This window comes from Falco naumanni, chromosome 9 (assembly GCF_017639655.2).
Source record: "Falco naumanni isolate bFalNau1 chromosome 9, bFalNau1.pat, whole genome shotgun sequence".
Lineage (NCBI taxonomy): Eukaryota > Metazoa > Chordata > Aves > Falconiformes > Falconidae > Falco > Falco naumanni.
This window is the reverse complement of record NC_054062.1, coordinates 15,448,851-15,474,603: the sequence shown is the minus strand read 5'-3', so window position 1 is coordinate 15,474,603 and position 25,753 is coordinate 15,448,851. Positions and strand designations below refer to the sequence as shown.

The 25,753-nt window shown below is 40.6% G+C and overlaps 1 protein-coding gene across 2 annotated transcripts in view; it reads left to right on the top strand.

Annotated features, from left to right (window-relative positions):
* Positions 1-1,597: 1,597 nt before the first annotated feature.
* INPP5F (inositol polyphosphate-5-phosphatase F) overlaps positions 1,598-25,753 on the top strand; it is a 45,115-nt gene continuing 20,959 nt past the window's right edge. Inside the window, exons 1-4 of one of the 2 annotated variants that reach the window (XM_040606693.1) lie at positions 1,598-1,940; positions 16,973-17,053; positions 24,042-24,178; positions 25,423-25,551. In XM_040606693.1, coding sequence (XP_040462627.1) covers positions 1,844-1,940; positions 16,973-17,053; positions 24,042-24,178; positions 25,423-25,551 — 444 coding nt within the window. In that variant the 5' untranslated portion in view covers positions 1,598-1,843. Of the gene's footprint in view, positions 1,941-10,704; positions 10,753-16,972; positions 17,054-24,041; positions 24,179-25,422; positions 25,552-25,753 lie in introns of those variants that run through there. The other variant, XM_040606695.1, reaches the window with a different exon arrangement.

Genomic DNA, 25,753 nt, shown 5'->3' with positions numbered 1-25,753 from the left:
GAAAACAGCACTATGTTGTTCTGCTAGGAAGCAAGCTGTGGAGCAATCCATCCCTGTACTGTGTTTCTGTGTACATTTCATATACCTTTGAAAATACTTGACATTGTCCTTATGGGAAAATTAAGAAGGAATTCAAAAGAGATGTATTTATTGAAATGCTGAGAAGCCATTTAAACCCCTGTCTTTTCCAGTACCTGCAGGAGTGATCTGATTGACTAGCATTCTGCCAGTGGCTTTGACTGTTACATACAAGAATTGGGCTGGAAGCTGCAGGGCATTCACAATGCACAGCATTTTCAAAATTGGGATCTGTAGCCAAGAAAGAATAGTGCACCGTTTTGCATACCTGCCTTGGGGAAAATGTTAGGAGACGCTAGCATCTGTTATCAAATCAGACAGAGTTCAGTTCCATTCATAGAATTCCTACACTATTTAAGTGTACTTAAAAGAAAAAAACCAACATGAGACCTTATAAGATCAGACCATATATTTGAAAGAAAAAATAATAAACTTCATTCAAAATTAATACAAAGGCTGCCTAGAGACTTAAAAAAAAAACACCACCCTGATCATTCTTTTAAGAAAGAAGTGTAGATGGAAATAAATAAAAAGATGAGAAAATTGGTTTTCCGGGACTATGTAAAAATACTTACTTGCATGCACCATTGATTTTCAAGATACACTGAGGACCTTTCAACAAACCAAGCAGTCCTCCAAATGGCTGTACGCACGATGGGATGCTTTTTGTTTATGTCCATTTCTACTTCAATTTCATAGGGAGCAGAACTTCAGTTTCTGTAAACCAACAAAAGCTCTGGAGAAGTGGCTGGTAAGGGTCTGTAGCAGTGGGAGTTTGCTGGTACACTTCCCAGTGTTTCCTGGAGAGAAGAGAGAGGGTGTACCACAGGGTGCTCCTTTCTGTGACAGTACTTAACATCATAAACGAGCCCTGTGCTATGGTGTCGAGCTCGCCTTTCCTCACTAGCTGCTATGGTGTATCAATTCCTGCCTGCTTCCACCGATTATTAGAGTTGTTCCCTTGGGGGATACAGGCTTGGTTACCACCGCTTCCTCTGCGGCCGCTGGCTATAACCTCCCGCGGCTCTGCGGCTTGTGCTGCTCGAAGGCTTCCAGGCCCCCAGGGGCCCGGCGCCCCTCCAGGCCCCAGCAACCGGCGAACGCGGGCCGAGGAGCGCCGGGGCCACCCGGGAGCCAGGCCGGGCTGCCCTCGCCCCCAGCGGGAGAGCGACGAGGCTGGGCAGCGCCGGCGCTGAGGGGACGGTACGCGCCTCTCCCTCAGCCCCAGCCCGTCCCGGTGGTTGTTGCCGGTTTCCCCCGCGGCGGCGGAAAGGGCAGTGTCACCGTTCACCGTCACCACCCCCACCTCCCCCCTCACCGCTGCGCCTCAGCCCGGTCCCCCCCCCCTTCCCGCTGCCCCTGCGGGCCCCAGCTGAGGGCAGCGGCCTGAAGGGAGCGCCGGGGGGCGGGCAGCAGCGGGAGCCCCGCCCCTCGCAAGCCCCGCCCACCGCCGCGTTCCTCCTTTAAGCGCGCAGCGAGGCATTGACGGGCAGCGTCACGTGCGGCGGCGGGGCCGGAACCGCGGTTCGTGCCCAGCCGGCCGAGGAAGCGCCCTTGGCCGGGACCCGCTGGGCTCCCTGCGGCAGCGCGCCTGCGCGCCCCCGCGTTCGGCTCGGGAGCGCGCCCCAGCCCGGCCCTCCCACTTTCGGCCCGGCGTGCGCGCGCGGGAGCCGCGCGGCTGCGGAGCGGCGGGAGCGCCCCGCTCACCCACCCACCTACCCTCCCTCCCTCCCGGCGGCGGCACGGAGGGTGGCGGCGTGCGGGGATGGAGCTGTTCCAAGCCAAGGACCACTACATCCTGCAGAGCGGGGAGCGGGCGCTGTGGTGCAGCCGGCGGGACGGCAGCCTGCAGCTGAGAGCCGGTGAGCCCCCGGGGCCGGGGCTGCTGGGGCCGGCGGGGCGCGCCTCCGTGCCCGCTTCCTGTGTGAGGCAAGGCGGGCCGCGACCCACCCGCCCGGGGCGCCCTCGCCGGGGGCCGCTGGCGGGAGGGACCGGTGGCAGCGCGCTGAGGGGAAGGGCGGCGGCGCTGCCCCCTGAGGGGACCGCGGCGGGCGGCGGTGCCGAGCCGCGGCTGAGGGCGGGGGGGGGGCGGCGGGGCTCGTACGCCGGCGGTCGGTCCTGCGGAGCTCGGCCCTCCGCGGGCGGGACCGGCCGCCTCCCCTCAGCCCCCGCGGGGCGAGCCCGGGCCGCCGCTGTGCCCGGTGCGCGGGGCCAAGCCGCGGGGCGGGAGGTCACCCGTGTCCCGGCGCCGGTGGCCCGGCGGGAGAAGCGCCTCCTGCGGGTTCGTCCGCATCCTTGCGCGGGGTGTTTATCTTTGTGCACGATAGTGGGGCTGCCCGCGCAGCCCGGTAGTCGGTAACGTTGGGAGGCATCTGGTCACCGTGATGGGAGCATCCGTAAATCAGAAGGGCCATCTTGTGTTGGTGCCAGCCTTATGTAAGTGATGCTTGCAAGTGTCTCTGAGTGGTGAGCGCATCTTTGGATAAACGCAGTCCCTGGTCACCCCTTCCAGGAGGAACTGAACAGGTGTCTATACTTGGGAGATGCTCTCCAGTTTTTCTAGCGGTTATAGGTAGCATAGCTGACAATCGCAGAGGAGGACGATGTGTGTTCCTGTCAGGCTGAAGAGACGGCAGTAGGAACAAAACCTGCCGATATACCGAGTTATGTTAATGGAAATTTTGCAGCAGTGCTAATTACAAGACCCTGCTGGAGAGCTTAATCAGTAAAGGTGCCTGTAAAATGAAATACCATCCCTAGAAATCGGCTTGCTTTGAGTAATACATGTAGCTTAGATGTAAAGGAGCATTGTGTACTTGTGTAGAAGTTAAAAATAATCAAAATAGCTAGATGCTTCACCAAATGTGTGACAGGTTCCACAGATGTTACTTACAGCTCTCTAAAACTGGGATCTGTGTTACGCCAAAAAAGCCAGTTAAGCATGCGTATGGCCAGGTTGGCTGAGTACAGTATGCTTCTTCAGCTTTTTTGACTGACTGGAAGAACTTTCTATGTAAACATCAAATACCATTGTTTGTATTTATCCAAAGAACTGTTTTTCATACTGGTCTTTCTTGTGCTATGTTTTCATACTTGAGTCATGTCTTGTCAGTGCAACTTGTTTGCATCCTTTAGATAAAATTACAGTCCATCTCAAGTTAATGTGACTGTTGTCCAGCAGCTTTACTTATGGTTCAAAGTCCAGTAACACTTTGATTTATCAATCACCTTATAAAATACTTGATATTATGCTAGCAAACAATATTGCTAGTCAATGGAATACATGTTTTTTACAGGGAGGGGAAAACCCCAACTATCAGTTTTAGATTTGCGATGGTTATAATCATCTGCCTAGGCATAAAAGCTCTTACTGGACCCAGAGTAATAAAGGCAGGCTAGTGAACTGCAGTTCTGGAGATAGCATTTGAAGGCTTTAATTTTAAAAGCATTCAGTTGCTTGTTTTCATGCAGCCATTGCTGTGATTTTTTTTCTTTTTTTTTTTTTTTTTCTTTTGAAGACCATTAACTTCATGGAGGCTTTGCCAGTGCCCAGCAGTTTATCTGCGTGCTGTTCAGCAGCATTTTGTCCTTAGCCTACCTTTAAATTTTCAGTCAGTATGCATGTGATCCCTATTGTATGTGACCTACAGATTAATGAAAGGTAATATGACACTGAATTCTCTTAGTCTGCTTCAAACTCTTGATTGTTAGTCATGCTTTCCCATTTCAATGTCTGTAGTTTTGTTTGTCCAACCCTATCTGTGGATCATCTTACTGAAAGTGGGCTCTAGGGCTGTGAAATGAAATACCTTAATATGTTGAAAGTAAGCCCAAGAAAGAAACAGTTCTTTTGCAAGAAGTATTTCTTTGATCGGTAGCTCTTGCTTGTATTAAAACAAAGCTAGATATCCTTAAGTTTACAATTTTATTACATTTGACCATTTATAATCAAGGCCACTGTCCGGATATGAGTAAATGGATTACTGTGTGATGAGTCAGTGCCATATTAAAAAAAGCAAAGTCATAACTTGTGTTTGTTGACATGTTTAGTAGTCTGTCAAAAGGCTATAATTTAACTGTGTCTTTACTTGGTTTTGGAGCCCTTGGTTTTATTCTGCCCCACAGAGGCTGTTCTGAATTAATCTTTATACATTCAGGGGTTGAAATAGATAATATTGGCAAACCTTGCAAAGTACTGCTTTATGTGATGGGTCTGAACCTAAAGAGCTGATGCTAAGGTCTATAATACTCTCCTCCTTCAGCTGTAAAGGCATGCTCAGAAATCTGCTCATCTTGAAAGCTGTATTTGTGACCTCTTCAAATCATGGAGAGAACAGCTTGAATTAAAAAAAGCAAAAATAACTTGGTAAATATTTGCTGTAAACAAAGTCTGAGGCTGGCCCTAGTTTAAAGGATGTCTGCCTGTGTTTACAAGATGTTTCTGGTCGTTTTTTCTCTGAAGTGAAAGCACTAATGAGTCACCTGCAGGAAATCCATGAATCATTTTGGCATCATAGATTTTGTTAGGAATTTAGCTGTCTACAGTATACTTTTTTCCCTTAGTGTAGTGAAAAAACATGGGTTGTTCACCCGTACTTTAAATATTTTACGTCAGATCTTGATTGGAATTTCACTCTTGGTTTACTCTGTTTACGCTTGGCTTGGCTGTTCCTGATTGGTAGTTCTACACAGATCACAAACATTGTTTTATTGATATTGTTAGTATAAATTATTTATTTATATATGCATGTAGATACATATATAGGAACAAGCAAAAGTGAAAACGCTGATTTCTTGCAATTTGCTTATCAGCAGAAAAAGGAATGAGACTATGGGGTGAAAACTTATATTACCATTGTATTTGTCAGTAATACTTTGGGCAGTAGTGCCATATTGAATAGGATTGGGAATAGTAGTACTAGTAGTAATGCTGGTTCCCACCACCCTGGAGGAAAAAAACCAAAAAATGAGATGGAGTGATACATAGACTGGAATTATTATAACATAGCTTTTGGGGACTTCATGCCTGAAGACTCGGTTGCCTCGGGCTGTGAGAGTAAGGTGGTGGTAAGGTGTGCCTTACCCCTGGAGTTGTAACTACAGCCAAAAGAGCACTTGTTTGTTTTAAACGCTTTAGGAAATTAGTATTACAGTACTGATTTTCATCTGTTAAAAATGGTTGTGAATCAGCAACTAAAGCAATGACTCTTGAATACTTTTAATGAGACGTGTTGCCATACTATTTTCAGAGGATCAGGGGACAGATTTCAGGTTGGGTGTCATAGTCTGATGTGTGAAATCTTCTCTGAATCATGAATCGTAAGGCCATCTAATATTCTAACTATGTGCGCTTGCCTTACTCCTCAAAGGCATTACAGGAGGCGTGTAGGAATTGCATGTCAGAATTCCCGAGCTGTTCCTCATGATTGTAGACTGGAGCAGAAGAGCAGTTCCTTTGTTTGAAGTCCAGTGCCTGTATGTGCTCAAGTGAAGACCTTGATCTAATGAATAGCGTAAGGAGCAATGGTATCAATAGGTATATCAGTAGGTTTAAGACTACAGAACAGTCCTAAGCATGGTGCTGAGGGATGATGGCCTGAGTGCTGCTAACTCGTGCTACCAAATGAAGTATTTCATACCAAACTGACTTCCTGAATTTCAGCAGTATGTCTTGAAACTGCCTGTCTATTCTGGAAAATGAATTCCTGAGGAGGCAGTTGTAGCTTCAGAAAAATTACCTCCCTATTTCAAGTTACTTCATAAGGAACCTCAAACTGTTTTTTGACACTCTTTAGCTACAGTGGTTGCTGAACTGTTTCTCACCTTTGCCTGCTCATTCTATTCCCTCTTTTCTGTACACTTAGCTGTCAGCACAACATACTTGTGACGTATGTGACAAACCAGATGTCAGAACTGATCTGTATTAGCTGCAACCCAGCAAGAATGTATGCTTAAAAAATCTTGAGCAGTTAGATGGCTGTTGCTGCTTGTACCCTCTCACAGAAGAGAGCAGAGATGACTAGGGGAAAGGAGTGGGGTGCTGCATATCCCCTCATCTGGTTGAATATTACATACGTTAGTCAGTTTTGTAGCCTCTGGCTGTGAGGTGAGATCCTCAAATTTCTTTACCAGAGAGAAATTTTCTACTTTCATTAAGATCTACTTTTTAATTCCATCCATGATTCTCTTTACAGAGCATAGTAAACCTAAACCTGAGACTTCAGTGGGTCGTAGCATGCTCTATCCTAACCTGGTGAAAATTAAATAAATATTGAAGTGAGATGTTCCTTTGGTTTCTTGATGCGTCTTAGTAGCAGATGACTATATGAGTTGAATGTAACAAGAGTGTTCCTGGTCCCCCCTTTTTTTCTTCCCCTTTTCCTTATATCAAGACATCTGGAAATGGCAAACTTGTCCCAGCTCAAATGCATAGGTGACTTGGAATTACTGCTCACACTGAAAAAATTTCAGGTTTGAAATAAATACATGAAAAACCTCTTAAGTTTGATATGCTGTTGCTCCTGGACATCCCCCCCCCCCCCCCCCCCCCGCGATTAAAGTGGATCTGTAATTCAGGTGGATTTTTGTGGTTTATATTTTGCTACAGAGGTCAATGTCTTTGGGCTAGTATTAACTAAATAATGAATAGGAAATGGCACAGTAACTGCAACTGAAATACTTAGAAGGCACTAACAGGTAGCAGCCTTTAAACTAAGAAGGGTTTGCATCTGTATCAATGTCTTGTGGTTTTTTGATCTGTGAATACTGTTGTTCTTACTAGGTTCTTTCACAGTTTAACAGTGTGGGTGATATTTCAGTTGTATGTGTAAAGAAACATTAACATTTTAAGTGACTTAAGTTTTCAACTGAACTGTAGGAAAAGGTGACCATTTGTGTTCTTATGCCACTTATGTTCTTTCAAAACAACTATTGTTGATTGGAATGTGATTTTTTTTAATTACTTAAATGGTCTTTAATTGATACTATTAAGCATACAGAAGAGACCTTATGTTGCTGAAGTTACGCCACAGAAAGAATGGTTAATGCTGTAGTTTAAGCTGGAGGGTATAAATTTAAGACCAGACGGCATTGGGTAACTTTAGGAAGTGATGTGGTGGGCAGTGGGCTGCTTGCTGGTAACAAAAGAGTGAGTCTGAAGACAAGAGAATGTTTTCTCTTGGTTCGCTTCCAAACTGCTGTGCTGTATGGGAGGTCCACCAGGAGCCCTGAGATGTCAAAGGCCTTTACAGTAACTTCCACTAAATATTTCCCACAAACTGTGAGACTTCTCAGATGGTTTGGAATTTTCTTTTAGAAGCAAGTTCTTCAGTGCAATATCAAACAGGTCTCAATTTGTAGCTTTATTAAATATTGAATATGTGTTTCAGAAAACCATTATGCTAGGGTTGTGTATTAAGACTCAAGGCTCACAGTTTGGCAGACTGTACTTTTTTCCCCTCAGATGTCTCAAAGATTTGTGACTAGTGACAAGAGGGGGTTTTTTTTGTCAGTGTTCAGAGGTTTCATGATTCATGTTATAAAGAACGTGAATTTTTAATATACGTAGAGGTTTTGAGAGAAAAAGATACAAATTGGGTAATTCAAAATTTGCTTCTCATCAAGTGTTAAACTTCTTAAAATCGCATTTATAGTAGTTCATCAACTGTTCTGGATTTGTTATAAAAGTGTGTATGGTTACTCTAATTAAGAAATTCACATGCACAACTAAATCTGTATTTCTTGAAAACCCACTCTCCTATTTGTTAAACAACAACAACCACCTTTTCCCAGTTTATCTTCAGTTGTGGTTTAGCCATATCACTTATTCTTACAAGAATCATTTGCAGAAAACTTACCCAGGAGACAATACTTGTTGTAAGATAGAACATGAAAATAGTCCATTGAGGAGGGATGTTCCTATGGGTATTTGCAGGTTTTTTCTTCTCCCTCTGCTTAAACCTTTTGTGAAGTGCTCGGATTCCTGTCTGTGGAGTTAAGGCTTCCAGCTGATAGTCATCACTTCTATCAGCTGATCATATTCTAATTATATCCTTCTTTGTCAAAATCATTGCATTTCACAGGTCTTCATAGGAAGCTAATAGGAATGGAGTGTCAAGAAGAGAAGAAGTTGGACAGCTTTCTAGGGAAGGAATTTGGAAATAGTGCAAAACCCTTTTTTTTATGAAAGCTTTGCTTTAGTAAACAGGAACATTGATACTCAATGATCAGTTTTATATTCTTGTTCCAAACATCTGTAATTCCTCCCCCAATAAAACATGAGAGAGGTTGTTTGTGTTTGGTTTTTTTTTCCCCCTGAAAGCTGAATTGAAAATAATTGAGTTCCATTTGAACACTTAGGTTTTCCTTATAAGGGAGAAATCTTACTTGAGTGGAAGCCCTGAAACAGTGTTCATTGTGTCTTTGAAAAACTGAAAACAAGGCATTTTGAGTGTGAAAACTTATGGTCTATTTTGAGTACTGTAGTAAGTCTTTATTTCTGATAAAATGTTAGGGATCGTAGGCAAGATCATACTGAGATGCTGAAATAAATGGTATAAAGTGCCAGCACTGTGCAAAACAGAATTCTGAGCAAATTTAAAAGTATATGACCTTGCCCAAGAGGTAGTTGCAAAATGTAAGTGGCAAATGTGCTGATCTGTCATTAATTGTTAACTTCCAGTTTGTTTTCTCCTTGTCTGTTTCTCAGTTTAGGAAAACCAGCAACTTTCCCACATATGACTAATGTTTAAGTTTTTCCCTACGCTGATGTGACCAGGGGAGGCCACGAAGATGACCGGAGAGCTGGGGTTGCTCAGCCCGGAGAAGAGAAGGCTCCGGGGAGACCTTAGGGCAGCTCCCAGCACCTAAAGGGGCCGACAGGAAAGCTGGGGAGGGGCTTGTTACAAGGGTGTGTGGTGACAGGACAAGGGGGAATGGCTTTAAGCTGAAAGAGGGGACACTGAGATTAGATACTAGGGAGAAATTCTTTCCCTGAGGGTGGTGAGGCGCTGGCACAGGCTGCCCAGAGAGATGGTACATGGCCCATCCCTGGGGGTGCTCAAGGCCGGGCTGGATGGGGCAGGTGGAGTGGGATGGTCTTTAAGGTACCTTCCAACCCAAACCGTTAAGTGATTCTATGTCTTCCAGTGGTGTTTGAATGATATATTGCTTCTTGTCATTTGATTAGTCAATTTTTCCCCAACAGTTAAAAAAAAAGCTGTGTGGCATGAAATCCTTTACTTTCTGTTCCCGAAACACATGTCAAGTTTTGAGTATAACTCTCTTATTTTGTGTTTGAATTGGTTGTTCCCAATCCATAATTTTTTTCTGCTTTGAATTTGATTAGTTGGGCAGTCAGAGAGGAAAGTTAATTATGGAATGAAAAGAAAATGACAGCGAAGGAAAACCTTTCTCTCATGGTGCTTAGGAAGCATTAACATCAGTTCAGTGATAAATAAAACTTTTTCATAATTGTGACATACTTCTGCTCAATGTTTATCTTTTTTAATTAATGTAATCAATCTTTTGAGGATGGGGTAGCTTTCTTGCATTCTCTTTAGGATATAGCTGTAACTGTTGAGCAAAATTTTAAAACCGCGTATCTTCAGAATGAGTGAACATAGTGTTTAGGCTGACAGTTTTGTAAGTAGGTTTGAATAAAAACTCTTGCCTTTCTGATAATTTCCCTCTTACGAAGTAAATAAGATTAAAAGAAAATATAGACAGCCTACTGCTTTTCTAGCTTTAAGGGTATACCCACAAACTTGAGCTTTGTTGAAATATCAGCTGGAAGTGGGAATGTGTGTTAATCTGTAATAATATTAATTAGTACAGTGTTGTTACTTTTGGAGGGATAAAAGATATTCTTTCCTTACCTTAGTGTCTTCTGAGAAACTATGTGTGTGCTAGTAGAGGACTTGAGCAGTGTAGAAGAATAAATTGAAATTCCAAAATAAAAAAAAAAAACAAACCCAGAACCACTGAGCTTCAGCGGCTTAGTGCCTACTTGCATTTTAAGAGTCACTGCTGGTCACTTGTCTGAATGGTATTTACAGGTTTGTGTGAGGGCTGAGGAGTTGATTCAAATTTCAGGTGGTTGAAATGCATTTAACAGCTTGTGGCACGCATTTAGCCACCTACAGCAGTGGTGTCTAAAATAGGGTGCACATCTCGTGAGGGTGTAGAAGACAGTTCATTGGGGTGTGGGAAGAAAGTATTTTGTACCATTAATAATTTTAAAATACTGTTTATTTTATTTAATCCATTTAAAACTCCTATTTTTGTGTTTATATATTATGTATGTTTTATAATGTATGTGATATTAGTACAGTAGGACATGTATCTGATCTGTAAGTAAATGTACATTTAATCTGGGGTGCATGCTAAAATATCTTTTCACTGGTGTGGTGTGTGATTAAAAATAAGTTTGGAGACCACTGATCTACAGGCTCAAATTCTGTTTGGAGGGGAGAAGTTTCATCTGGTGACAACAACTGGTAACAGCAGTTTGTTAGCACTTCTAGTACTGGAGTTCCTTGTGCAATTACTTGTAATGCTGGATACTCTCCAGACAACTGAACATTTTCCATGTGTTTTTACATTTCCCTAGCAGTGCCTGGTGACTCAGGGGAGTTTATGACTGCAACAGAATACAAAGAAGTGTTCTTTATCAAAGTGAGTAGTTGGGTTTCATTTGTGTTAGGTGCTTTCTCTGGGACTTGCATCCTGCTTTTGCAGCAATAATACAGACTTGTATGCCCCCATCCCCACCGCTTTAAATCTGTCACTATACAACCTGAATTGTGCTTGAACTGTTCCTGTTCATCTAGGCTGACTTTGAGATATTGAAGGGAAGTGTCCAAAGAAACTAAATAAGTTTCATTTTTCCTAGACACAAGCAGGTAGATGTGTACTTCATCGTGTGTGCTTCTGTAGCTGAGGCAGGCACTCTGTAAGGAACTTGCATTGAATTACTGTTTAGAAAAGGTGCTTCTCATTGTTGGAGGATAAGCAGGCTTTGCAGCCAGGCTGTGAGGTGTAGTAGCAATGAGAAGACTAATGGATTTTTTTTTGAAATCCTCCTAGTGTAGGCTGCTTAAGGTGCCTGTGTGTGTGTCAGGTTGGAGTAGTTGTAGTTTAATTTCTCTCAGAGCAAAAGCATTTCAATTATAAGTGACCGAGGGTTCTCAAGACTATGACAAAGGCAGAGCAAGCTGTATAAATGACAAAGATAATTAAAACAGGTGATTAGCTGAAGGGATAACTTGTTCAAAGTTTGGGGGAGGATATGCAACTAAATAAAGTTAACGCTTCATGACAATTAAGAGCTTGTACTTGTAATACTAAATATCTTAATACTACATCTTTCTGCAATTATAGTAGCTTAAATATAAATTTAGAAATCTGTGCTAAAAATACTTAATTAGCCTAAGTTTTGTTTGCATAAGTAGTACTTTATTTCCTAAAAGAGAAGGAGGTTCAAGTTTATACTCTTTAAGTCTTCCCAGTTAATTCGTAATCTCTTAATCCTGGCTAATATTTCAGAGCACTATTCAATGATGAACTGGAACTTGGAGGCAGACTTTCTTCTGAAAACCCAGAAGAGGTCATAAGGGCTGAACAGTGCTAATAAAGTCTTGTAGTTGTCTTTGATCTAAAGCAGGCACAATTTAAAGAAAAAAAATAATCACAAATCTATGTAAAAATAGTATTGAAGTTTTCTCCCCAAAGTTAATACCACCTGTCAAAAGTTACATTAGCAAAGCTGAAAGATTTACTTTGGCTATTTACAATGTTCTCAGCTTTAACTTTTTATATATGAATGCCTATCACTTGTATTGAATGGTGGGAATGATTGTGGGAGGTCTGTCAGGAGGAAAGAATTTTTGAAAAATAGTATCCATTTCTGTCTGTGTTTATCCCCTTATATATAAAGTGAGCTTGAAGTTCAGTGAAGTTTTGTATGTTTTTTCCTGTCAGTGTACTCAGTGTAACACCTTCTAGCCAAGGTCCGTTCCTGAAAGCCAGCAAAGTTTGAGGAAGGTAAGAGGAGTATGCTCCCTGAACTACAGCAAAACTGGAAGATAAGTAGTTAGAGCTATTCGATAGATGAACCAAGCAGCCTGTCAGTAGTAAGGCCTGGATTCCAGTGACTACAAATGAAATCTTTTTTTTTTGTGCTGCCTCCCCAGAGGAAGCTGATAGCCTGCCTCTGTACACTCTTCAGGCTGCCTGGAGTAATTCAGTGTTGAGCAAGTGGCTTATCTCAAAGCAGCGGTTTGTTTCTTATCAGAATTTGTGCCTGACCTAGGATCAACTCTGCTGGTGGTAGACTGGAGAAACAGCTAGAAAGCAGTTTTGGCTTTTGATGCTTTTCCAAGTTGTTTTTGTATCACCTTTTTCAGGGTTACATTTGTGCAAATACAAAGAATTAAAGAAACTTCATCTGTCCTTGCGTGGCCCTACATCACTGCTGTAAGCTGTGAGGGGTGCCGGTGGAAGTAATGGCATCAAAGCTGGTTTTGTTCTGAATTTGTGACGGAAGCTCTGTTGTGCTGCAACTACAATGCTGATACCATCACTGTGCAGGGCAACATGTCCTCAGCGCTCGTTAATCTCTGACGGGAAGCAGCAAAAAGCAGCAATGCTTATTTCAATAGCTGGAATTTAGTTAGTGGGATAAGGGAAAGAATGAACAATTTTGTACTTGGGAATGAAAACTTGGTAGGCAAGTACATATGTCAGAGTATTAAGGGCATGTGTTAAGGCTTATCAAACCCTGGCAATACTTTAAAAATTAAAACATACTGAGGACACCGGAGAACTCCCCGAGTCAGGGAAGATCTTCCATGGGGTTCAGCTTGCTGCATATAGTGACTTTGTCTGTACATAGCTTCCTACTTTAGGCTTGGATGGACAAGGGCTATTTTGACAGTGCTCATTATCACCAGCACAGTACTGTCAGAAGCCTGTTTTAACAACATTGCTCTGCAGTTTCAGGTTCTAAGGTCTTTATTCCTGACTGTCTTGAGTTTCAAGAGATCACTAGACTAATAGTGTGTCTATAGGAAGATGGGTTAGTGTGGGGAAACAAGAGTAGGGGTATTGATAAATGGTATTTCAGATTATATCTCAAAAGCATTCAGTCTTATTTTGGAGTAGAGGAAGGTCCAGTGTTTCCTTCGATAGAGCCTTGTGGTAGTTAATTCTTCTTAATAAGACATTTCTTTAAAAAAAAAAAGGGAGGGGGAGGAAAATAAATGTTCAGACTTGCCATGTGTTGTTTCAGCATTCAGAAATGTGGCTGCATGTCTCTTACCTGAAAACTTTTAAATGAGGATTTTCAGTTTTGTATGGTTACTTTTTCCCCCTTGGCTTTAAAAAATATAAATACAATCTGTAACATGTATCACTGTCTATCAGCTTACACTGCCTTTTAAATTCTGCTGTATTTTACAGTTAAAGACTAATCTCTGACAGGTTTGCAGTTAGCTTTCTTCGATCTCTGTATATTTAGAATTGTTAGATAAGCAAAGATTAAGTTGTTTATAGTTTTCAAAGGTACAAGATGGTGGCCGAAGATAGCTGCTGCCGGAATTGCCAGGCAGACTAAATGACTGCAAGTGAACAGTCTGGAACAATTTTACAGTATTAGCCACAAGTTGGAGACACCTTCTTCCAAAACAGAATAAATAGAACCACACTCAACATGAAAGCCCCTATTCTTTGGGGGTGGGTGGGTGAATTATAGTTAAACCTTTTAATTTGGTTCATCCATCTTACACTCTGGAAATGTACTCCTCAAGAGCAAGAGGTTCATATCTGTATTTACTGTAGTGATGTTTATCCATCAGATCGGGTGTTGACTTTGAGTTGAGCTATGGCTGTTGCACAGGAGACTGAGGACCAAAGTTCTGATCAGGTCAGAACCACCAGGCGTGTTTTATTTAGTTTAAACAACTAGCTTTCTTCTGTGCTGTCACACATACTTTTCTATAGACTAATTCTAGAGAATTTTCCAAGTGTAAGAAAAATAATCCTGTGATGCTGTCACCAAAAAGTCAGTGTGATTCCACAATTAGTATTTTTTTCACAGTCTACAGGTGTTTCTCCTGTAAACTTCTTTGCATTTAGGTTTTCTTGGACATTGAAAAAAAAGTTAATTTCCTCAAGTGTTGCTAAATATGTGCCTTTTTTTTTTTTTTCCCTGTGCCCTGCCTTCTCCATGGAAAACTTTGAAACAGTCAGCTTTCACTGTTAGTAGCTTGATAATCACACTTACCTCAAGAGCCAGTGCTGCCCAGCTGGTGGGTCCATATTTGCTGTTTTTAAAGTATCGTGTGTTTAACTCCAAATGCATTTTTTTTTTCTTTTTCCTAAAGCTCATCTATACTTTAAGTGAACATAGGACTCAAAGTTTAGAGTCAGTTCTCCTTCTGCCTCTGTACTACTGGGGAAAAGTATTCCTGTAGAAGTCTTGGACATTGTGTATGATTATGTCTAGGGCTACATATGTCAGAGTAACCCACAAAACTAATAAACAGCTTCGTAAGACCCACTAGTCCTGCAGTTCTCAATGCCAGTCTCCTTAAGTGCTTTTGCAGGCAAGTCTAAACTATATTTTCCTTATATCTATAATAAAAAAGTCTTGTTCTCCTGGTTTTTTTTTCTTGTAAGCTACTAGAAGAAAACCTCACTTACTATCCAGAGCTTTCCCACTAATATCCCTTGTTGTAGTAGGAAATCAATGGTTTAACGAGACTGAGATGGTATCTTGGATTACTAAGCTTGTAGTAGCTATGGCAAGCCTTCAGTGGTTTGCTTCTTCAAATTCCTCCCGTGCCTAGCTTTTTCTGCCTGATTGATGTTTCTAGCTCCCACAGTGGAATATGAATGTGGAGGTCAGTTGCAGAGATGGCAAAAAGTATGTGAAGTCTGAGACAATACAGCTGTAGAAAATTCCTGGGGGTGAAGACAAGACTCTGGGATTGTGTGAGTGAACTAGGAAAGAAGGTGGAAGATTCTGGAGTGAGGAAAGCTACCTGTGATCCTCTTTTCTATAAGTGTGATAGCACAGATTTTCCATGCAGCACACAGATGCTCTTGCATGTTATTTGGACTGGAACTCTGATCTCAGGTTCCTAGAACTTGTTTTGTATGAGCACAACTCTTTGGCATGCAGATACAAGATGAGTTTAGGTACTTCAGCAAGGTTTGAGGGCAAGTGAAGCTGTTCCCACTGTCATAGCCACTGCTACTTTGTGATGCCCGTCTATCTGTATTAGTCTCCTTAAGAACTTCATTGAATTACAGCATGATTCATACTATGTTCTGTGTACAGACCAAGTAACTGTCTGTAGCAGTCTTACCACTGGAAGAACCAGGAGTTTCTCTGCAGATGCAGTCCATTAAATGGTACAGCCTGGTTACATATATTAATTTTAGCTCTGTACTGCCTCCTGCAAATACTGTTTTTAATTGTGCTACCATCTGCTCTTAGTTCTTGCGGGTGTGCATACAAGCACATGTGATACATCCTATTTAAATAAGGTCAATTTAGATCTACCCTGACTTCAACCATTTCTATTGTATCTCATGTAAATGTTTGTATTTAATGATTAAATTAGATGAGTGTTGTTTACTAGTAAATGTTATAGTGAAAGCTAGGAATAAATGTGTATTCTTGGAATAGCAAAGTCTCAATTACAAATGCTTCAAGGAGGGCACAGTGTTTGGAAATAAGTAGGAAAAAAATCAGAGTATGAGTTGTCATCTGCAGATCTCCAACTTCTAAGAAGAAACTTGGGTCTTATAAATAAAGTGTGTGTAGGTGGATGATGTGTAGCCTTAAGATACTGAGTTTGTTCTTCCAGATGTTCATCTGCTTATACTGGGAGCAAACATAGTTTATTTGTCTGGATATTAAAACTAGAGAAACCCTTCCACCTTGGAACAGTTGAATTTTGGTAGATAATAACAAACTCTTTGTCCTTGGTATAGAAAAACCTTCTCCTTTGCAAGTTTGCTCTCTCCTAGAGAGAGAGATATTAATAGCTTTTAAGGATTTGTTTTCACTTAAGACTTGACTTACAGAATTTATTTTTTCCCACAGTCTTGAACTCTTGAACAGATACTACACCACTATTAGAAACTCTTACTGAGGACCAACAATGTCTATCTGTGTGACCACAGGATACTCTTCACCTTTATGCTATCTTACTGATTTGTATCAAGTGATGGCTTGAATGCATGTTGAGAGGAGTACCCTTCACAGATTACAGTTAATGGTGTTGCCTTCCTGCTTTCTCTCCTACTTCCTACATACTTAACTGGAATTCCTTCATGGTAGGAGAACCAGAAACCTAAAACTTAGTTCTTTGATATTCCGTATAGTTGTTGAGAATTTTTTAAAAAAGAGGAAGTGTGTGCGTGTGCACGTATATAGAAAGAGGATGTGAAACTCGTAGTAGTTAAGAAAGGAACAGGAGAGAGCTGGGACGGAAAGTTAACTTCTGCTAGGTTTTTGAAGCTATATAACTAGCTTAGTGACCTGTATTAGATTTCACTACAGCCATGTAAAATTTCAGTTAAGTTACAAATTCTAATGGGTATTGGAAGAATTAAGCCTCCATGAAGTTGAATTACAGTAGCTCAAAACAATTATGTATTTTTTTTCTGAAATATGTGGGGTAGGGTTTTACATTGGAAACTTTGTAATTTGGTCATAGCTACTTGGTAACAAGCAAAAATAGAACAGCATATATGTTATTCATATTGCAGGAGTCATGGTGATTTTCTGCTCTGAGGTGGGGAAAGTGGAGAGAATTACCATCACTGAATTAATTGTCCTGTTGAGTTTACTTTAAAAAAACCAGGAATTTGTTCTGTTTTGCAGCCACTGATCTTCTTTTGGCTTGGAATCCCATTTGTCTGGGCCTGGTAGAGGGAGTCATTGGTAAAGTTCAGCTTCATACAGGTATGTGGTTGTTTGGTGGGTGTTTGTGGTATGTGTGATGATTTTTTTTTTTTTTTTTTCCTGTGTGTGTTTTTTTTTCTTCTTCTGCTAGTGCACTCGTTTTAAAGTCAGTGATACTACAGATAATACTATGTAGCTCAAATGGAATTACGTAGTGTTCTTTGCAACAGAGGAGTACTCCCCAAGTGTGTGAACTTGCCCAAGTGCTGTGGATGCTAGTTTCTCTACTTCACAGCGTATATTTTAGTTTGTCACTGTCATGTAAAACTGGAGAGCCACATTCACAAAGAGTAGAAATTTGTGGTTTTAGTTCTATCTGAGGCTCCATGTGAGAGATATAAAATTCTTGCACCTTTTTAAATAAACTTTTCAAGCAGATTTTTTGTTGTTCTTCTATGATGTAGTGGAAAAACTAATGATGGAAGTTTTCACAAAAATATAGTGCTTGAATTCTCAATGCTGTATAAAAACCTGAAGAATAATTACTACCTTGGTAGATGACTATTTGAAAGTAAAAGGAATACTTAAACTTATTTGTAGTTAAATGTAAGACACTGCTATAAAATGAAAGCAGACATAGAATGCGGTGTGATTTAATGTTAAGCCTGTCTCTAACTGATTCTAGCAATTTTGTCTTGTCAAATAAGGTTAGTACTCTTCTAGCTTTAGTCAGCTGCAAAGTCCTGTAGCTGTAATGTTTATTTTGATATATACCAGCATTCTCTAAAAAGATTCTTCTGCCAATAGAACTCTGGATATCAATTTACCAACAGGTAGGAAAGCTAGCTGTTGAACTCCGCTTCCCTTACTGTGCGCTGCTCTTTTTGTGAATGCTTAGACCCTGCATTTAAAGTAGTGCCTGGCAGTATGATCAATACAGGTAAAGTTTCAAGTGTGTTCCAGGATAGCAGGATGGATTAAGAAATGGATCAGATGTTTGTGGTTTGTTGAATAGAAACAGATAAGTCAAGGTGGCAGTGGTATACTAGCAATAGGGGAGGGAGGAAAATGGAGACTGGTACAGCACTGCATGAGGCCATGACAGATTTAGTTCTGGGAAGTGCTTGGGTCGATAGTTACTGTAACCCCTAGGTCTCCTCTCTGAGAATAGTAGTTCAGAGCCCATCTCTCCAGGAAGTTTATGATTGTGTCTTCTTTCCAGTTGCATCACTTAATCTTCTTTGAATTTCACCTGATATTTTTGTCTGTGCTCACCCTACAGATGTGTTCCGCCATCGCTTTTCAGGTCTGATGATACACAGTGGTTCAGACTGCCATCTCACTTTCTCTTCTCCTCATCTAGGTTGTCTGTGCCATTCAGCATGTGGTGTTCAGGATGAATGATGGCTGAACTCCAGTAACGCCCTATTTTTCCTGTGGGAAAATGCTCAATGATTGTTTTTTTAGCATGTGTGTTGGTGGGGTTTTTTTTGTAAGTTTGGTTTTGTGGTTGGTTTTTGTGTGGTTTTTTTGTGTGTGTGTCCATCCCCCAACCGAGCACTTAGGTACACAAAGACCTCTGCATCCCCCCCCACCCCCCCACCCCACGGGGTCTAGTATAAAAGCTTTTGAAGGGGAGACCTTGTCACATGCTTTCTGGAAGCTCTAGTATGTTTTGGCAACCGATTATCCTTGCATGTGTGCTTATTGTGAGGCACTTCCTCTGCTTATGAAAGCCGAGTTGGAACTTTCCCCAGCATGTGACGCTTCAATGGGTGCCAGCTTTCTGTTGTCAAGTAAATTAAGATTATCAGGTAATAAGCCTGATATCTAGTCTTCTTTCCATGTGTCCTGTGGAGCTACTGAATCAATTATGCTCATCCAGGCACTTCATTCAGTTGCTGCTTAGGCCAGTGGAAGCGTTCTGTTACCTCTCTGCCTGGTTTAGATGATACCATCGCAAACTGTTCACAGACTGTCCCTTTTTGTTGTAGATAATCTGGTATTTAGCGATGCAACGGTCCAGTAAACAGACATTATTTTCTACCATGAAATGTCTGAAGAAAGATACAGTCTCTAGCTATTTATCCTTAGTCTTCTGCTGAGAACTGCTGTTCCCTTGAATTTGCTGACAGTTGTTGAGTATTCTCTGTTGGGCTTCAGGCGAAACAAGAGGTCTGACTGAGATGTCTTACATAGTCAATTGAAACCTGTTCTCGTCAATGAAATCTCACTTGAGCTTATTCAAGTGTAGTTTTGTGTTATACTCTAGCTGAATCATCTAGCACTCTGTAACAGTAACCTGTCTTCATTAATTATTCTTGTATCAATCTTTGTCACCTGGAAACTTTATCAGCAGCAGTTTTATAAATATTTAACATTGCTGGACCATTATCTCTGGACTTAGTAAGAGCACTGTGCTGCAGAAGCTGGGTGAAATGCTTTTCCTCCAGAGCAGCAGGAGGACTTGCTGGTCTGATTTCTCTTCCCCTGTCCCCAGATTATAAGGATCAGAAAACTTCATGTGAAGCTCTGTTGGTTAACTACAGTCCTGGATGGGCTTGTCCATCTCAGAACCTTGCTATTAGCTATTCTTGGAAAGAAGTACTGGTATGTTTTCAAAAATGTTTAGCACATCCCGACTAATACAGGAAACTTCAAATACGTTTAAGTATTGAAGTTCCTACCTATGTGCTCTAAAGCTGTCACTAAGCCTTATGTGCACTTTAATGTCTTGGGCATAAATGCTTGAAAGATTTTCTTAATGCAAGAGTGCTGCAGTAGTCCTAAAATGACCTTGAAATATCCCTCTGGTCAGTCTTGGGCTGTCCTTAACTTAGCATTGAAATACCATTGCCAAATTCCTGTAACTAGGGATGGGATTTAACTTACTCTTAATCTTGCTGATTTTATTGCTGGCCTAGTACAGGAGAATTTGTAGGAAAGCTTCTGTGGCAGGGAAGCAGCCTTGTAGAAACCAGCTAGCCAATATTACATGGTTTATTTTTCAGTTCTTTGAAGAATTTTTGCCGTGAGAGGGTCAGTTGTACATTTGGACATAACTGCACACTCATACTGGAGATGAAAATCTACTTGAAGTATCATTTGATTCTTCCTTAATACTTAGTCTTCTTTAACATTAAGATGATTTTATTTTTTTGGAGTGGGGGGAACCCAGCCAAAAAAAACCCCTGAACAACAAAACCTTAATTGAATTTCAGAATGCAAGGATATGGTCTCTTAACTTCTTCTGGCCCATCCCAAGATGACTTGTAAGAAAATGTGGAGTAAAAATGGGAATAGAAAGAGAGGGAGCTTAGGATGTGTTGTCGAGATAAGTTGCTGAAGCATAACACTGTGCATCTTCTTGGTACTGGTGCACAATTAAAATTACCTCTGTGTGATCTTGCCAGATAGAGGCAAGCAGATCTCTTGCATAAGCATTGTCGTCCTTATAGAATATTAATTTTGGGTTTTTTTGGTCCAGTTAATGTGCATACATACAAAATGTAAGTGTAGCCATTAAACTTCTTTTTGTCAAAATCCCAATACAGAACTAAAAGAGGTGTGGTTTTGTTTTTTTTTTTTTTTTGTTAGAATAAAGTAGATGGTAATGGTAGCCTGAAATTGAATCACTTCTGATCAGAGACTACTTCACAAGTTGATCAAACATTGTAGTGCTAGAATATGCTCAGAGTTAATATGGTATATCTAACTATAACCAAAGCTGGGTTTCTTAACTGGTTCCAGCAACTGCCACTTAAGTCAGTCATTGCCACCGCATGTTTCTCTGTTTTTTGGGCAAGTCACATTTATATGCAGTTTAATGTCTGTACTTGCATCAATTTGGTGTGCTCTTCCAGTACCGGTTAATTAAGACCCAAATTAAATGCTGCTCTCAATGTTCCATAGACTCAGAAAACAGAAGGGAAGTGGAATTCTTTCTTCCCTACCTCCAGGAAAGGAAAGCTTTTTTGTTAGCGTGCCTCTGAGTCTTGATAGAAACAATGAGTGGTTCAACATCTGAGATCTTCAAGGAGATGTTGCTTCTGCCACTTCTAACTTAAAACATTGTTTTTGCATGCAACTAATTTTTAAGTTATCCAAGAAAAAGAAAGAAAAGAATATGGTAGCATAGAATTTCCTGGCTAAAATCAAAATACTTGCAAAAATCAGCATTTAAAGTAAACTTATGTACAGTTTGAGGAAAAATTACTGCAAAATCATTTGGGGAAACTAAATGCTAGATTGTTTGGGAAGTGTTAGAGAAAATAATACAGCAGTGGTGTACAGACAGTGTTGAAGCAAAAGAGCTCAATTCTTGTTTTAGAGAGGAATAGGAGGTAATAGCTTACTTCAGATATAGTACTTTAAATCATGTTGCCATCTGCTCTGCCATAGTTCATAAAACACTAAAAATGAACATTAGATCTTAAGAGATTTAAAACATGCACTATTCTGGAATGATGTATAGCTGTAGTGTTTTTTGCCTGTACACACTAAGTACGCGATATTTATTTTTTTTAAGCTGTTTGTGGAATTACTTTTTTAACTGTGGAAGCACATACTCTATTTAGGGATTCATTTATTTAATTATTGCTGGCAATTATAATATGCTGCTTCTATGGCTATTGTTGAAGCTTTTACTTTAGGGCATACTTTTATCTGCATAATTACTTCCTGACTATTTTCTTTTGATCTGCTGGGGAATTCTTGTTTTCTCTCAGTTTTTTTGTGGCTCTGGCTGTAGTACAAATAGAGTTTTGAAATGTACACCGAGATGACTTTTGAGTGCATTTTTAAAAATGATAAAAGGATACAGAACTCACTTGGCTGTATTAAGCTCTTAAATTCTTGTTTACTGCTACCAGGGCTTGTTAATATGAGGTAAGATGAAGAGTAGACAGAGATGTTTTTCTTTTCCAGTTTTCACAAAGGCGTATCGGCATAGAAATGCCTTTACATCGTACTTATTTTTCCTATGGAATCATTAATTATTTCACTGTACCTCTAGATGATATCCTGTCCTTTAAGAATATCTCTTTTGTTTGTTGACATACACTGGTGGTCTCCTCAGGGGTAAGTTGTGTGGTTAACCTTCTGCAGGTGGGAATAGATGAGATTATAGGACTGCCCAACAGGAATATCTTCTGTACTGCCCTTCTGTTAGGCTTGGCTTGCCCTGGGTTTCCAGAGACTGTATTATTTCTGCCTACTGGAAAGCAGTGCAGAAAAAAGTACACCTTCTTTTTAGATGAAGCGGTAGACATCTTCATCTGTTGCTGGTGTTGTTGGCAGCATTTCAGTTTCCCCTTTTAAACAGGATTTTCTTAACTATTCATTGGTTTTCTCACTGTTGCATGGATTCTGCCCTGTTTTCATCAGCTTCCCTGCTTTTATTCCCACTGTACTCCCATGGTTGCTGGGTGGAATCCTGGAGGCAAAGGCAGGTTTCAAGTCATTTTGCCTGTACCTGGACAGAAAAACTGTTCCAGCACCTGCTGTCAGTGAGGATAACTGTCTTGCTGGCATTTGCTGTCGCTCTTGTCCTTATTTGTTATCCTTTGACCATTTTCTAGGAGACTATCCTTATGGATAGCCTCATGGCTTTGAGTAACCTGGTCCCACCCACAGAGCTGACCCTGCTTGAGCAGGGTGACATCCTGAGATCCCTTCCGAGCTGACTTCTCTATGTGATCCTGTGGAGATTATGATCCTGATGCTGTGTTCAGGAAGAGGTGCAGGACTCCCTTTAGAAGATCACATACGTTAAATAAGTGGTGCATGTCTTCATTTTCCCTTCACCTCCTCCCTTTTTGGTGGGCAGCCTTTGGTTCTCACAACTTTCATAGACTGGTTCTCACAACTTTCATAGACCTTTAAGTCTATGCTGAGAGTATGTTGGAAAATCTGGGAAAGAGAACAATCCTGGGTGGCCTGTGACTTCAAACACATTATCCTGGGCTTTTGTTAAGGGCTCAGAGGATAAAATACAGTTTAGATTTTACTAAGCAAGGAAAATGGACTTTGTATTGGATATAACGACTCTAAATAGAATTTTCAAAGGCTGTATATTGGTGTTCAAAGGCATGATACATAACACAATCTACTGTCAGAAGTGTGGAGGCATATTTAAGTGTACCATAGCAGGCTTTTAATGTCTGTCTGTGGCCTCTTCAGTTAAACTCCGTTGCTTCTCCGTTTGGAGAAATAGTGTGTATGTGTGTATATCAGACTTTCTGTGCCTTTTCCATCTCTCCTAACAGAATGATCACTTTTGACTCATAAAACCTACAACATAAAAGCTCAAAAATACTACTAGCATGCTACTGATCTAACAAAGGGATTAAAATGTAGGAAACTAATGTCCAGGCACTGTTCAGCAGTCAGCAGGAATGTTTGTTGTTCTGTTTCTCTGTCCTTTTAAAGTGCTGAAGCTATAATTGCAAATGTTGTAGACTGAATGTGTGTATGGAATGCACATGTTACGAATATCTTCATTGATCTTTGGCTCATCAATTTCAGTATGACTTAGATGCGTATACTTCAGGAATAATGTTGTAAAGCTTTAAATACACAAGAGCTGCTTTACGATGCAGTCTGTTTGCTCACCAGATTTAACTCATGAATCTTGTAATGAGATGTTACCTGTGTCTGTCTCATTTGCTGTTTTATACACGACAGAAGGTACAAAGGGAAAATCTTAGCTTGCTTTATGAGCTCCAGCTGTTCTTTTCAAATTCTACTGCTGTTAGTGACATTGGTGGGAATGTGCATCACTGTAGAGATTGCCTGTTTGCTGTAGATGAATCAGTGGTAACCTTACCTCTAATGGGTAATTCTATGAAAGAATTACTTATTCAGTCTCTAATATAATAAGATTATTTTTTAGCATTGTGGAAAAACTGCAATAGCAAATTACCATTCTCTGGAGCCTTCTAGTCCAATGGTTACTGGCAGAGGTTTTACACTGGGGAGATGCTTCTGGCAGACTAATCAAAGTAAATGCCTGACAGACAAATCAAAGTATCCACTAATCTTTTTCCAGATTTACCGTGGTGGCTACTTTTAATTCGTCAGAAAGCATTAATTGGAAAACTTCCAGGAGACCATGAGGTTTGCAAAATAACAAAGATTGCAGTGATCCCACTTTCTGAAACAGAACCTCAGGATCTGGAGTTAGAGGTATGACTGTCTTCAGTGAATTCTGACTTTCCCCCAATCCATTTCAATGAAATTTAAATGTAAAATATCATAGTTAAGCAAATACCTCTCATCCCTTTTTCCTGGTGTATGCAGACATATTGAACTTTTTGTGCTTTTTAAATTCTGTGTTTTGATTAAAAGTTCTTTTTTTTTAAACACAAATCACATGTATTTTCCCTCCCTAGCAGAACAATAAAATCATATCCATATTTCATAAAGATCCTTCAATATACCACACAAAACCAAAATTTTGTTAGGGTAATTGAGCAGCAGGTCATTTGAGAACGGAGCTGTATCCACTGGAATCACCCAAAGCTGCAGTCTAGGACAGGGACCTTTTTTATTTAAAAAATAAAAAGAGAAAGAGCTCTTCTGATTACCTCATGATGACTAGGATGGTATGATTTTCAGTAAATCCTAGTACTCAGGGATGTGCACTGTGATTAGTAGGCTGTTGGGAGAACAATTCTGTTTCCAGTCTCTCTTTTTTGAGTGTGTGGGAGCAAGAAGAGTTGCTGAAGCACTGCTTCAGAATCTGAGTGTTGGAACCTCCCAAGGTCTGGGATACAAGAATATGACTTGAAATCTAGATGTAATATCTTCCTGTTCTTAGTCATATAGCCATCTGCTTGGTGCTTCTGTGCCTAGAAGCCTGTGTAAGAACTAGGTTTACAGTGCCCTCTCCCAAGTACTTCAGCTCTTTTACTTCTGAGGTTATCCCTGAATATCACAAGGTAGGGCTTCATGTGTGTGGGTTTTGTGGGGGAAGAAGCATCATATCTTTGCCCTCTGAATCAGGAGAAAGAAAAAAAATAATATATATTTTATGGATGCTCTTGCTTTCATCCTGTTTTGGAATCTTGATTCTGTAACTTAGCTTCAAGGCAAACCCTTACTTTAAAAGTTGCAGAATTTTTTCCAAAAGAGAACAGATAAAGGAAAACCAGTACAAGTGAGTAATACTAATTTACGCTAATTTGGGTAGGAAGTTGATGTGGCTCTGGATACTCAGTCATGTCAAATTGAGGCAAACGTTCTTACAATCACAAGAAAAAACGCCTTTTATAAAAAAAGGTAGAAACCTGCATGTTCCCCCTGTATTTTGGAATGTCTCCCCTAGGTTTGTGGACACTGCAGTCTGCTTTTGTAGATTTTAATTAAGATTGCCTTGACATTTTAAAAGAGTATTTAAGTATTGGCTTTAATTCAGTATCATTATTTAGCTTTGTAAAAAGCATCACTTTGGGATAAACAAGCCAGAGAAGATTACACAGTCCCCAGATGACACAAAGTTTCTGCTGAAGACTCTTACTCAAATTAAATCCAATGTGTCTGCTCCAAATAAAAAGAAGGTAAACTTTCTACTGATTTCCTGTTTGTTTTTTTTTTTTTCTTCAAAATATTTAGTTGGTAATTCAAAGGTTATGGTGGATGATCAAATGGAGTACTAAGAACTAAAAAGAGAACTAGTGAAAAACTGCAGAATGTGCAAGTACTCTATTTTGAAGTTCGGTTTAATTTTTGATTATTTAACTGTGGCTTCTATAATTTTTC